Source organism: Gorilla gorilla, chromosome 4 (assembly GCF_029281585.2).
Source record: "Gorilla gorilla gorilla isolate KB3781 chromosome 4, NHGRI_mGorGor1-v2.1_pri, whole genome shotgun sequence".
Taxonomy (NCBI): Eukaryota; Metazoa; Chordata; class Mammalia; order Primates; family Hominidae; genus Gorilla; species Gorilla gorilla.
The window spans coordinates 82003326-82016826 of NC_073228.2; the positions used below are offsets into that span (position 1 = coordinate 82003326).

At 54.4% G+C, this 13501-nt stretch overlaps 1 protein-coding gene and 1 non-coding gene across 11 annotated transcripts in view; both read left to right on the plus strand.

Moving 5' to 3' along the window:
* The window catches only part of MPRIP (myosin phosphatase Rho interacting protein), a 145723-nt gene that overhangs the window by 115287 nt on the left and 16935 nt on the right, over positions 1–13501 (plus strand). For 6 of the 10 annotated variants that reach the window (XM_019027055.4, XM_019027058.4, XM_055386000.2 and 3 more), the window contains 5 exons: positions 1955–5761; positions 9592–9739; positions 10565–10682; positions 11783–11942; positions 13195–13314. In XM_019027055.4, coding sequence (XP_018882600.3) covers positions 1955–5761; positions 9592–9739; positions 10565–10682; positions 11783–11942; positions 13195–13314 — 4353 coding nt within the window. The remainder of the gene's footprint in view (positions 1–1954; positions 5762–9591; positions 9740–10564; positions 10683–11782; positions 11943–13194; positions 13315–13501) is intronic. The other 4 variants (XM_055385999.2, XM_055386001.2, XM_004042198.5 and 1 more) reach the window with 2 other exon arrangements.
* LOC115934730 (U6 spliceosomal RNA) lies at positions 7926–8032 on the plus strand. Its single transcript, XR_004070493.3, has one exon. It is a non-coding gene; the product is annotated as a U6 spliceosomal RNA (small nuclear RNA).

The following is a 13501-nucleotide window of genomic DNA, read 5'->3' on the forward strand; positions in this document are numbered from 1 at the left end:
ATAACATTAGAATCAAGGTCCTAGGTTCAAGACTTGGCCCTGCTACTGACCCCCAAAGCAAGTGCATGTGTCCCCTCCTCTACAGCGGCAGTCTGCTGCCTGTGTAGACTTAGACCCAGTGATCCCTGAGGGCCCTTCCGGCTCTTAGACCCCGAGTCTCTGTCACGTATTGAGTGTCTACATTTGCAGACCGCAGTGCGCTGACCTTGGTCTGAGTTGTCCCAGGCAGCAGATGGAACGGGGGCACTCAGCTGGCCTCTGACCATAGTCTGCCTCTTTGCAGACTCTCTGCTGTTTCTTCTCCTGTGTGCTCCCTGGGCCTTCTCTTTCTTTCTGCCCCACGTGCCCTAGACTCTCCTCTCCAGCCTCTTCTGCCATAGTCATTGCCATGCCCTGTTCAGACCTGGTGAACAGGGCCTCCCTGTGGGCCTCCCTGCCAAGGTCGTTTGCGCTTGCCCTCCAGGTTTGAGGAGCATCTTTTTAATTCTTGATTGGGCCTCATCCTATAAGAACTGGCTTCAAATCAGGTAGTAAAGATAAAAGTTCAGCATCCCAAATTCGAAAATCTGAAATGCTCCAAAATCCAAAACTGAATGCTGACATTATGCTGAAAGGAAATGCTCACTGGAGCATTTCAGATTTTGGATTTTTGGATTGGGGATGCTCAACCAGTAAGTAGAATGCAAATATTTTAAAATCCAAAACAGTTCTTGTCCCAAGTATTTTGGATAAGGGATACTCAACTTGTACTAAGCAGCGGACTTTGCACATTGCTAACCTAGGAACCTACCTCTTTGTCTAACTTGCATAATTGCATGAGCCTACACTGAAGCCCCTGTTGGTCAGCACTGGGCAAAGCTGGTCTTTAATACCTTTTCCCTAAGTCTAATAACCTGTGACTTCTCACCACCCTTTATGCTTTGGAAATGCTTTTAATCACGACTCAGAATGAGCAGGGGGTCTGTGGGGTTAAGGGTCAGGAGCCAGCTACTGGGGTGGGTGCTACACTAACTGCTGGGAGGAGCTTGCATGGTTTGGACATTGAGTGTGAAGTGTAACTTGAACTTAACATAACTGAGTGTCACATCTGTGGCTTCCCCGGCCAGCAGACCGAGAGGGAGCCATAGGCAGGCCAGATTCTTAGGCTGGGCTCGGGTCACTCTTGTTTGTGTTGTTTTTCCCTGTATTAATGAGTTCTGTCTCTGCATGCCTTTCAGTGTGGGGAGTTTTGTTTCATTTACGTTGTGTTTTGTTTTTGCATGCTTCACTTTTTCTTATTTTGAACTCCACAAAGGTTTGTTTGTTTTGTTGATTATTGTATCTTACTCCATGGTTCCTGTTCCCCCCTCGTTTTGACTTCTTACAGGTAGAGATTAGTTCTTCCTGTTACTCTAGAGGACTGACTACACTTTCCACAGGAAAATGTTTGGATGTCACCTTGCTGACATCTCCCGAGTGTTACCTTCCTTCCTTCTCCTCCTGTCTTAGAAGGAAGTGGCATCATTTACCTACACCTTGTGTCCTGCGCTTGTTTAGGATTTGTTGTCAAGACTGCATACTTTTTGTTTTGTGAAACAAACAGCTGCAGGTGCTGTGCTCCTCCCGCCTGTCCCTCTTCCTGGCGCTCTCTTGTCCTTTAGTCTTTGTTTTGCTTCTTAGTGTGTTCCATTATTCAGTTTTGTTTGGTTTATTTCTCCTAGAAGCTGTTTGGTTAAAGCTGTTTTCTGATGTTATTGTCCATGTTTTCTGTTTACCTGGAAGCAGCTACTTACTAAAAAAAAAAAAAAAGATAATTTGTTGGATTTTTTTTAATGGGAAAAAAAAATAAAGTTGTGCAAAGGATAAAAGCCAAAGCCATCAAGGAGCTTTCTGTGGTTGTTCCTGGCCAGAGGTGTGACACTCAGAACTGGGAGGCCCGAGTGTTACTAACCAGTATTTAATCGGTTTTTTTAAGACTGAAGTGGCCGCCTCCCCATCGGGTGCCTGGCAGAGGCTCCATAGAGTCAACCAAGACCTTCAAAGTGAGCTTGAAGCCCAGTGCCAGCGCCAGGAGCTGATTACACACCAGATTCAGACCCTGAAGCGTAGCTATGGGGAGGCCAAGGACACGATCCGGCACCACGAGGCTGAGATCCGGAGCCTTCAGGCACGGCTCAGCAATGCGGCCGCTGAGCTAGCCATCAAGGAGCAGGCGCTGGCCAAGCTCAAGGGCGACCTGAAGCGGGAGCAGGGCCGGGTCCGCGAGCAGCTGGAGGAGCGGCAACACAGCGAGGCGGCGCTGAGCAGCCAGCTGAGGGCTAGCGAGCAGAAGCTCAAGAGTGCTGAGGCCCTGCTGCTGGAGAAGACGCAGGAGCTACGGGGCCTGGAGACACAGCAGGCGCTACAGCGGGACCGGCAGAAGGAGGTCCAGAGGCTGCAGGAGCGCATTGCCGACCTCAGCCAGCAACTGGGCGCCAGTGAGCAGGCGCAGCGGCTGATGGAGGAGAAGCTGCAGAGAAACTACGAGCTGCTGCTGGAGAGCTGTGAGAAGGAGAAGCAGGCATTGCTGCAGAACCTAAAGGAAGTGGAAGACAAGGCCAGCGCCTATGAGGACCAGCTGCAGGGTCAGGCACAGCAGGTGGAGACCCTGCAGAAGGAGAAGCTGAGCGCCACTTTCGAGGGCAGTGAGCAGGTGCACCAGCTGGAGGAGCAGCTGGAGGCACGAGAGGCCAGCGTGCGCAGGCTCGCAGAGCACGTGCAGAGCCTCTGTGATGAGCGGGACCTCCTCAGGCAGCGGTTCCAGGAGCTGACAGAGCGCGTGGCCACGTCCGACGAGGATGTGGCTGAGCTCCGGGAAAAGCTGAGGAGAAGAGAGGCTGACAACCAGAGCCTGGAGCACTCCTACCAGAGGGTCTCCAGCCAGCTGCAGAGCATGCACACTCTGCTGAGAGAGAAGGAGGAAGAGCTGGAGCGCATTAAGGAAGCACATGAGAAGGTTCTGGAGAAGAAGGAGCAGGACCTCAATGAGGCTTTGGTTAAAATGGTTGCCTTGGGGAGCAGCTTAGAGGAAACAGAAATTAAGCTCCAGGCAAAAGAAGAGATTTTAAGGAAATTTGCAAGTGAATCTCCAAAGGACATGGAAGAGCCACGGAGTACCCCTGAAGAGACAGAAAGGGATGGCACTTTGCTCCCAGGCCAACCAGTCCAAGCCACTAGGGCACCTCTAGGCCTCCCACACACAAGGCTCGAGGATGAGGACGAGGACCTGGGGGCTCCTCCGGGGGAGGAGTACGGTGACGGCAGCCCCAGTAGGGAAGACAGCATGGTGCCCCCAAAGTCAGTGGAAGTGCTTGACAGGGAGGGCCATCAGCAGGGCACAGCCAAACTAGACCAGGGGGCACCTGGTGTTAAAAGGCAAAGAATCCGGTTCTCCACAATCCAGTGCCAAAGATACATTCACCCCGAGGGGTCTGAGAAGACCTGGACCAGCAGCACATCTTCCGACACCAGCCAGGACCGGTCACCCTCGGAAGAAAGCATGTCCTCAGAGCCTGCACCCAGTGTACTGCCTGCAACTGGCGACTCTGACACGTACCTCTCCATCATCCACTCCCTGGAGACCAAGCTCTACGTCACAGAGGAAAAGCTCAAAGACGTGACCGTGAGGCTGGAGAGCCAGCAGGGTCAGAGCCGTGAGGCACTGCTCGCACTGCACCACCAGTGGGCGGGCACCGAGGCCCAGCTGCGTGAGCAGCTCCGCGCCAGCCTGCTCCAGGTTGGCGCACTGGCCTCCCAGCTGGAGCAGGAGAGGCAGGAGAGGGCCAGGAGGGTTGAAGGGCATGTTGGAGAGCTTGGGGACTTCCAGGTCAAGAATAGTCAGGCCCTGATGTGCCTGGAAAATTGCCGAGAACAACTGAGATCTCTGCCTAGGGCCAGCCAGGAGGATGAGCAGGACGCACGCGCAGCCTCCCTGGCCAGTGTGGAGAGTGCACTCGTCAGCGCCATCCAAGCCCTGCAGCACTGGCCGGCCCCAGCCCATGGCGGGGCCCGTGCACAGCTGGAGACAGGTGGCGCCGAGGAGAATGGGAAGCCTGCCTGCCTGCAGCAGTGCTCCCAGTCTGAGCTGACAGAGCAGGAGCAGGTGAGGCTTCTTTCTGACCAGATTGCTCTGGAGGCCTCGCTGATCAGCCAGATAGCAGATTCCCTGAAGAACACAACATCAGATGTCTCCCGAATGCTCCATGAGATTTCTTGGTCAGGACAGCCACCGATGGAATCTGCTGGGGCCCCCGTAGACACCTGGGCCAGGAAGGTGCTAGTGGATGGTGAGTTCTGGAGCCAGGTTGAGTCTCTGAGGAAGTACTTGGGGACACTGGGAGGAGAGGCAGTCGGTGCCTCAGGAGACGGGCAGCAGAGCATCCCACAGGGCCTGGCCCCCATCCTGGCCAATGCCACATGGGTCAGGGCAGAGCTCAGCTTTGCCACACAGTCAGTGAGGGAGTCGTTCCACCGCAGGCTACAGAGCATCCAGGAGACCCTGCGGGGCACCCAGACGGCCCTGCGGCAGCACAAATGCCTGCTGAGGGAAATCCTGGGAGCCTACCAAACCCCAGACTTTGAAAGAGTGATGCAGCAGGTCTTGGAAGCCCTCAGGCTTCCAGCGGGCCATGAAGATGGTGTTCAGCTGTCCTGGGACCTGAGCCCCTTAGGAGAAGTCCTGGGCCGAGACTCAGACGGCTCTCAGGAGCCCTTCCGTGTGTCTGACCAGAGCCCTGGGGCCTTTGTTGCTATTCAGGAGGAGCTTGCCCAGCAGCTGAAGGAGAAGGCCAGCCTCTTAGAGGAGATAGCGGCTGCCTTACCATCTCTGCCACCTGTGGAATCGCTGAGAGATTGCCAGAAGCTTCTCCAGGTGTCCCAGAGTCTCTCGTATAACACTTGTTTGGGAGGCCTCAGTCAGTATTCTTCATTGTTGGTTCAGGATGCCATTATTCAGGCCCAGGTTTGCTATGCGTCCTGCAGAATCCGGCTAGAATATGAGAAGGAGCTCCAGCTCTGCAAGGAGTCCTGGCAAACCCGGGAGCCCTCCTGCTCAGAGCAGGCACAGGCAGCCCAGGCCCTGAGGGAGGAGTACGAGGAGCTTCTCCGCAAGCAGAAGAGCGAGTATCTGGATGTGATCGCCATTGTTGAAAGGGAGAATGCAGAGCTCAAGGCCAAGGCCGCCCAGCTAGACCATCAGCAGCAGAGTCTGGAGGATACAGAGAGCAAGCACAGCATGAGCATGTTCACCCTGCGGGGCAGGTATGAGGAGGAGATTCGGTGTGTGGTGGAGCAGCTGACCAGGACCGAGAGCACACTGCAGGCTGAGCGCAGCCGGGTCCTGAGCCAGCTGGATGCCTCGGTCAGAGACAGGCAGGACATGGAGAGGCATCATGGCGAGCAGATACAGACCCTGGAGGACAGGTTCCAGCTCAAGGTCCGGGAGCTGCAGACGATCCACGAGGAGGAGCTGAGGACCCTGCAGGAGCACTACTCGCAGAGCCTGAGGTGCCTTCAGGACACCCTCTGCCTCCACCAGGGGCCACACCCCAAGGCCCTGCCAGCCCCTGCCCCCAACTGGCAGGCCACCCAGGGAGAGGCTGACTCCATGACGGGGCTGAGGGAGCGCATCCAGGAGCTGGAGGCCCAGATGGATGTCATGCGGGAGGAGCTGGGACACAAGGACCTGGAGGGCGACGCGGCCACACTGCGTGAGAAGTACCAGAGGGACTTGGAGAGCCTTAAGGTCTTAATGCCCCATTCAATTTGCAGAGCAGATCTTCCTTGATAATGGGGTGGGTGTGGGGACGTCTGGCTCAGCTACCGTGCAGGCAGAATTGAGGGGATATGCTGCTGTTCCTCTACTTGCTAGCCATGGTGTGGTCTCAGCAGGGCCTGGGCCGCAGGCTTAGCCTCTTGTTCGGCATCCCCCAGTGTCCTCCACCAGAAGGAGAACTAGCAGGAGGGCCGCCAGGGTCCCTGGTGGGAGAGGAGCACGTAGTCTTCCCAGCACTTCTCTGCCTGCCTAATGCGGCCTCTCCGTGTTCCTGAGAGCAGCCCCCAATCCCCTTGCCAGCCTTGCCTCTTTCCTGCCCCTGTCCCGGGAACCCCGTCTGGCCCAGTCCCAGCCCAAATCTGAGGCAGCTGCCTGAGGACAGCCTTGTACTCACAGCAACACCCCGGAGAGCCAGGGCCCAGCTGGAGGGCAGTCTCCTCCTGATTGCCTTAGGAGAGCACAGTTGGGCGGAGGGTCCCTCTCTGGAACTGGCATTTGATGTGTGCTCTGGTGAGAAGAACTTTCCCACGGAGCACAGCCTCCAGCCACTCCTGTCCCCTTCCCCAGGACCTTTACAAGTAGATTTTCCCCAGAACTGTCCTGCATCCCCACTGCTGAGGTCCTGGAGCACAAAGGCGAAATACCAGGCCGTGGAGGTGGTGGTGGGCTGAGTGGAGGCCCAGCTCTCTGGCCCCACCCTTTGTAGCTGCAGGCCACACCCACCATGTGTGGCTGTCAAGCATCATCCCTTAGACTCAAAAGTTTACCATGATACCTGTGCCCTTATGTTCCTTCCACTCAGGAAGCTGCCCCAGTAAATGACTAGGATGACTAGGCCCCTCAAAAGCCATGTTCAGGTGGTGCCTTCCACGCTCATGTGGCAGAGCCGGGCGCGCACACAGCCAGCACCATTGTGCTGCAAGCTCCTGACTCCCAGGCGGCTGCCACTGCTCCTGCCTACAAATCCTCACAGCCACTGTCTAGCAGGACACCTGTTTTTCCCAGCCCGTTACTCCTGTAGCTCTGAATGGAAACAGCAGCTCACATGTCACCTCTGTGTGACGGACTCGGCCCCACCCAGACACACAGGTGTGGTTGTCATCGAGCACCTCAGGAGAACTGAGAAGCTCTTTTTCACCATTCTTTCCCCAAATCAGTCAAAACCTTTTAAAAACCATTATGAGTTGTGAGAAGGTTTCAACAGCTATGTTTTGAAAGTGTGTGTATATGATGGCACTGTGGTCAGTTCACCAAGAGCAGCACTGAGATGGATCCAGGTGCACCTTGAAAAGTTAATTGCACAAACCTTTGCTTTGACCCCAAATACGCTTGCTAGTGCCCTTCCCTGCAGCTTCCCAGACAATCAGCAGGGTCCATGGGGGCAGGGCCTGGGCACAGCAATGCCCTGCTTCCTGTCTGCATCCATAAGAGCCCCCTCCACACCGAGGCTGCTTTAGGTTAGCCAACCAGGTGCAGGGGAGGCCCCATGCAGGTGCCATTATACCAACAGTGAGCAAGAAATCAGAAAAAAGAGGACTGTCTTATGTTGAGAACTGACCAGAGATTGTGTTGGGCCAGTGTCACCAGGAGGGAGAAACAGATGATGCAGGTCGGGTTGAGGCCCCTCCCAGGGGCTTGGACACTGTCCACTCCCTGCTGCCTTAGCTGCCGTTGCATAGTGTCCCCTCCTGTGCCTGGGAGCTTCTAGCCCAGGTGTGGTGTTCTCACCCACCCCTGCAGACATACAGAACTTGTAAATAGACAGCACCTTGAGATTTCATCACTTTATGCAGATTTCCACTTGGGTCGTTGGGGACAGGGTCTTGGCCTAACAGCCGTTCTCTGACATCCACAGGCTCCCACCACACCACGATTGCAGTCATCGGGGAACTTCTTTTGGTGTCAGGAATGATTGGCTTAAATTAACATTTGTTTGCAAGATCAATTATTTTTTAGCATATAGTTTCTCTCCAAAGAAGCAACTAGGTCTTTAAAGATGTCCCAGTGCTTCTGTTAGATTTTTGACTCTTACCTGCATAATATTCCAAAGCACTCAGATCAAAATAAGACTTTTCCCAGCAAGTAGACTCAAAGAAAAAAAAAATAAGACTTAAAAGATCTATTAATACTAGTTGTGCTCGTTTTAGCAGCATATATACTAAAATTGGAATGATACAGAGAAGATTAGTATGGCCCCTCTACAAGGATGACACACAAATTCATGAAGTATTCCATATATATATATATATATATATATATATATATATATATTTTTTTTTTTTTTTTTTTTTTAATTTAAAAAGACCTATTAGTTAAATGTGTTAACTGAGAAGCCACATACAAACCAAAGCGAGTGGGAGGAAGAAAGAAGAGCTCAACCTTGGGGCCTGAGGACCAGGAGCTCCAGAGCTCCGAGCTCCTGCAGCCGTCCTGAGGTGTGAGGGTGGCAGAAAGAGACAGATGCTTCCAGGTGGAGCTGCTGGGAGAGGGGATGGGACGCCTAGTTAATAGTGGCAATAGCTGAGACATTCGCCCAGAGCAGCACATAGGTTGCAGTCAAGTCCAGACTGACCACGAGTTTGGAAATACTGCCTGAGGCTCTCAGAGTTGGCCATCACCAAAAGTGGGCCCAGAGAAAGATGCCCAGGCATGCTGATAGGATTTCTTGGTATCCTTTCTTGAATCCACATGCAAGAAGATTAACCAAGTGGTGCAGGCTATGAGCCCAGAGTGGGGAAGCCCCCCACACTTGAATTTGGAATGGAATGTGGCCACGTTCTTCCAGTTTTTAAAACTCAGCGAGAGGCCCAGTCCCTTCTCTGAAGCAGACCACTTGAAGGATTTAGACAGAAAGTGTGTGCCTCCGTGCTCAAAATAGCTGCACACCCACCCTTCCCGGCAGCTGTGCAGCACGCTCATCTGCTTTGTTAGTGAGCACAGCTCTGATAACCAGGCCTGGGCTTCCTGGTGTGGCTTGCTCCCATCCTGGGGCATGCCTGTGTCGCTCTAGGGAGGCACAGGAGAGTTTGGAAAGCAGGTCTCCTGTCATGTACTTGTTAGAGTTAGCAGAGGTGCTAAGTCATTGGTGCCCTTCTTTAAGAAAAGAGTAAGAAAGAAGACAGGCTAGAAGGAAGGAGAACCTGTAGCCTGATCTTACTCCGTCAGTCAACACCTGAGCATTAAGTGACCAGCTGGAGGTTGTCAGCTGGCTAGTGGCAGAGTCCCAACCCCCAGCTCCCAGAAGTGGACTCTATGTACCCCCAACCCACTGTGGGTTGAGAGGCTCCCAGCCTGGTGCCCGCCAGGCCACTCCCTATATGTGGAATGGCCTTGGTTCCCTCCAGCAGACAAGTCCCTCATCCCTGTTTTACGGGCCTTTCACCGTGTCCCTCCAGACCAGACACAGCCAGCCTCTGCCCACGTGCTCTCTCCTCCTTCCTGTGGGTCCCACCTGGCAGCAACGCAGGAAGGTCCAGGATTGGCTGGTTTCCATTTCATAGCAGCCTCTCCCCACCTACCATACCAACTTCTCCCAGGAAGAAATGGGGCACAGTACAGTCACAGAAATAAGAGGTAGAGTTGACTGGTAACACCCTTTTCTGAATGCTCTGATGGCATTGCTGAGAATCCCCAGACAGCCCCAGGGATCCTGTTCAGGGTGCCCATGGTGGAGCACGCTCAGTGAATGCCCAGTCACAGCTGGGCCTGGACAGGGTGGGATTCCTGGCTCCTTTATTTAAAAGGGCCCCCAACTTAGAGGTAAAGAAAGAAGTCGATGAAGTCCCTTTTGCATTTTGCAGGCCACGTGCGAGCGAGGGTTTGCAGCAATGGAAGAAACGCACCAGAAGAAGATTGAAGATCTCCAGAGGCAGCACCAGCGGGAGCTAGAGAAACTTCGAGAAGAGAAAGACCGCCTCCTAGCCGAGGAGACAGCGGCCACCATCTCAGGTGGGGGGTGGGGTAACCCTGAGGGCAGGGTGGGTGGCCAGCTTTTTTTGAGCTAGACACACAACTCAGAGGAATGGCAGCCTTTAAATTACCTTTTGGCTGAGATGTAAACTTCATTGTTGAAGGGTTCTTTGACTATTCACTCTGAGGCAAAGGCCAATTTTAGGTCCCTTTTGAGAGCTTGTAAACTGAGAGCGCACACTTCGACCCCTGACAGCCCCGTCGTGGCCGGCTGCACACAAGGAGCTGTCCCAACCTGTGACTTTCCAGTCCCAACAAGTAGACTGACCAGTGTCAGTCCAGCCAGTGACTTTCCCCCTGACAGACACCTGTCAACGTGGGACCACCTCTGGCCAGAATGCCCCTGCCGTCAGCGTGAAGATACGTAGCTTCACCGGCAGGTGGCCCTAAACAAGCACGTCCCCTCGGCCTTGTGCTGCCTTCTCTTTATGTAATCGCCACCTCAGTGGTTTGTTAATTTAGTTCCAAGGAAGAAAATACACCAGCACAAAAGCTTGCTTGTTTTATAAACTCATGTTGGAATTTAACAATGACATTTATTTAATCAGTTTGGTTTTCTTCTAACACCAAAAAAAAAGCCAAACGTGCATTCCTTCCAGGGGGAGTTCATGAAGAATTCTCCCAGCCTGCGCCCACCTCAGAGAATTGGTTCATGAGGGGCCAGCCTGTCATGCAAAATCCAACTGCTGATTGACTAAGCAAGCATCAGCAGTGGCAGGCGCCATCCCATTGTGTGGAGCTCCCCACCCCTGTCAGCAGGAAGGGCGTGGCTCCTCGGTGCTGAGGCCGTGTCCTTGCCTGCAGCCATCGAAGCCATGAAGAACGCCCACCGGGAGGAGATGGAGCGGGAGCTGGAGAAGAGCCAGCGGTCCCAGATCAGCAGCGTCAACTCGGATGTTGAGGCCCTGCGGCGCCAGTACCTGTAAGTGGCTGGGCCTGCCCATCTGCCCTTGGGAGGGCCCCTGGGGGGTGCTGACCAGGCCACAGCTGGGCCCTTCCTGTGTCTTTGCAGAGGCCTCCAGAAGTGGGGCCTGGGGCCCCTGGGTGCTGAGGGCAGCTCAGATGCCCTCTTGTCCAGTGCAGGATATGGCCCAAGTGGAGCCTCCTTTATTCAGAGAGACTGTTCCTCGAAATGCCAAGAACGAGATGTAACAAACGAAATCTTAAACTCCCCTCTTGTCCAGGGCTGATCCCAGCAACTGCCCAGATGTGTTCCTCGACAGCTGCCCTGCTAGCCCACCAGGAGCCAGGCAGCCGGGCTTGGTCGTACAGAGCAGAAGTGAGAACTAGCACTGTGGTTTAAAACCACACGTGCTGATTCCCTCTGCACAGGCAGGATAGAACAATACCAGAAAAACTGCTGTAGACTTTTTTCACTTGGTAGAATTGACACAGCCAGAAGCCCACGGATTGGCCACCATGAGCCTCACGGCACTCAGGCTCTACCAGGAGCCTTTATAGCATAGCCGAAGACAGGGGCCCTGCCTCAGGAGCTGGCAGCAGTCAGCAGCACCCTGTAGAGGCTCACGCTGACCTTGGTCAGAGCAGGGTGGCTCACCTGGAAGCCCCTCATCCCTGGTTCACCTGCAGGAGGACGGCCCTCCTGGATCCAGGGTGGCAGAACAGCCTCAGGAAGCTTGGGTTTTTGAGTCTTGTGTAGAGCCTGGTCCTGGCTGTCAGACACAGATGGCTTCAAAAGTGGGTTTACTGAAAACAAATTCTGAGTCAGAAGAGAGTTCTAGAAATGGGGGTTCTGTGTGGCTGCAGACTGGACTCTGTTCTGACTGGCATCCCCAGAGAAGTGCTAGCTGTAGGACTGTCAGACTGTGAGAAAGGACCAGGGAGGGGCGTGAGGCCATCTCTGTAAGGGATCCCTTACTCTGTATGACCCAGGCTGATTAAGACAACAGACTGTGCGGGCCTGACCTGTGCTTGGCTGTGTCTGGTGTCAAGGAGGGACACCGGCCTCTGAGAGGCCTTGTCCAGAAGCAGGCAGAGGAGTGAGTGCTGCCCTCTCCCCAGGGAGGAGCTGCAGTCGGTGCAGCGGGAACTGGAGGTCCTCTCGGAGCAGTACTCGCAGAAGTGCCTGGAGAATGCCCATCTGGCCCAGGCGCTGGAGGCCGAGCGGCAGGCCCTGCGGCAGTGCCAGCGTGAGAACCAGGAGCTCAATGCCCACAACCAGGTGAGCCTGCAGCCAGGTGAGCCCAAGGTTAGTCAGGGGCACTCAAGGTCAGGTAGACCCATAGTCAGGTGAGTCCACACTGGAGCTGGAGCCAGGCCTCACCCTCAAAGTGGCATGAAGGTCCCTGAAGCACAGAGTGGTCACCTGCCCCAGGGCTTCTCCCTGCCACCCAGCGTTGCCATCTGTGTTGTCAGAAATGTCACCGCGGATAGCTAGAGCAACGCTGTACTGCCATGTGCACCACCTGCTTACACATGACATCACTCTTGCTTTGACCCTTTCTGAGACTCTCGGGTGTCTTGGTGTCTTCTCTGTGCTCCTCTGAACCTCTGGCTCACTGTTTCTGGGCAGGGCCTGGCAGGGTCATCCCAATCCTCCAGGATCCTGTCCACCAGGGATTGAGCTGACACTTCTCAGGGTCAGGCTTACGGCTCACATTTATTTTTGTCAGATTTTTTTTCTTAAGATTTGCTTGCTCTGCCCGGGCGCGGTGGCTCACACCTGTAATCCCAGCGCTTTGGGAGGCCAAGACGGGTGGATCACGAGGTCAGGAGATTGAGACCATCCTGGCTAACATGGTGAAACCCCATCTCTACTAAAAATACAAAAAATTAGCTGGGTGTGGTGGCGGGCGCCTATAGTCCCATTTACTGGAAAGGCTGAGGCAGGAGAATGGTGTGAACTCAGGAGGCGGAGCTTGCAGTGAGCTGAGATCGCGCCACTGCACTCCAGCCTGGGCGACAGAGCGAGACTCCATCTAAAAAAAAAAAAAAGATTTGCTTGCTCCTTAGTTAATTGGGGTGCATTTAAATCCTGGCTAATGGAAAGGTTCAAGCCAGGATTCGTTCAATATTGGCTTTTCTGTGGGCACCAAATTAAAACAGCCCTCTATGACCCTGCCCTGCACAAACACCCCCTGGGGCTGGGCACATAGTCCTGTTCTCACCTGAGGCCTTCCCAAGGGGCATGGCTGCTGCACAGGGCTGTGTATGAGGCTGCTCAGGCAGGACTGGGTCCACTCACTGCTGCTGTGGATTAAAGATTACCCCACAGGAGCTCAGATGGGACTAGCCATGGAACAGATTTGACACTAGTTATTGTGACAGAAAGGAATTAAGGGTTATCGATTGGATCCTGCCTACACAGTTCCACAGATACACAAAGAACCTAGGGAAATGGCCTTCCCGGGTTGTGTCATGCGACTTGGCCCCAGGCAGCTCTGGAGTGTCACTGTTGTGTTGCTGTCCCCCAGGAGCTGAACAACCGCCTGGCTGCAGAGATCACACGGTTGCGGACGCTGCTGACTGGGGACGGCGGTGGGGAGGCCACTGGGTCACCCCTTGCACAGGGCAAGGATGCCTATGAACTAGAGGTACCATCAGGAGCCAGGCCCTGCCTGACTCAGCTCTGCACCCAGGAGCCCCAGGGGAGTGCAGCATGGCCCCTGTCTTACAGGGTTGTGGGAGGGACAGACCTGAGACAGCAGGAGTCACAGGGTCCGGGAAGATCCAAATCACCCGAAGGTGGCGAGGAGCAGTGAGCTGCCAGGTGGCATGAGA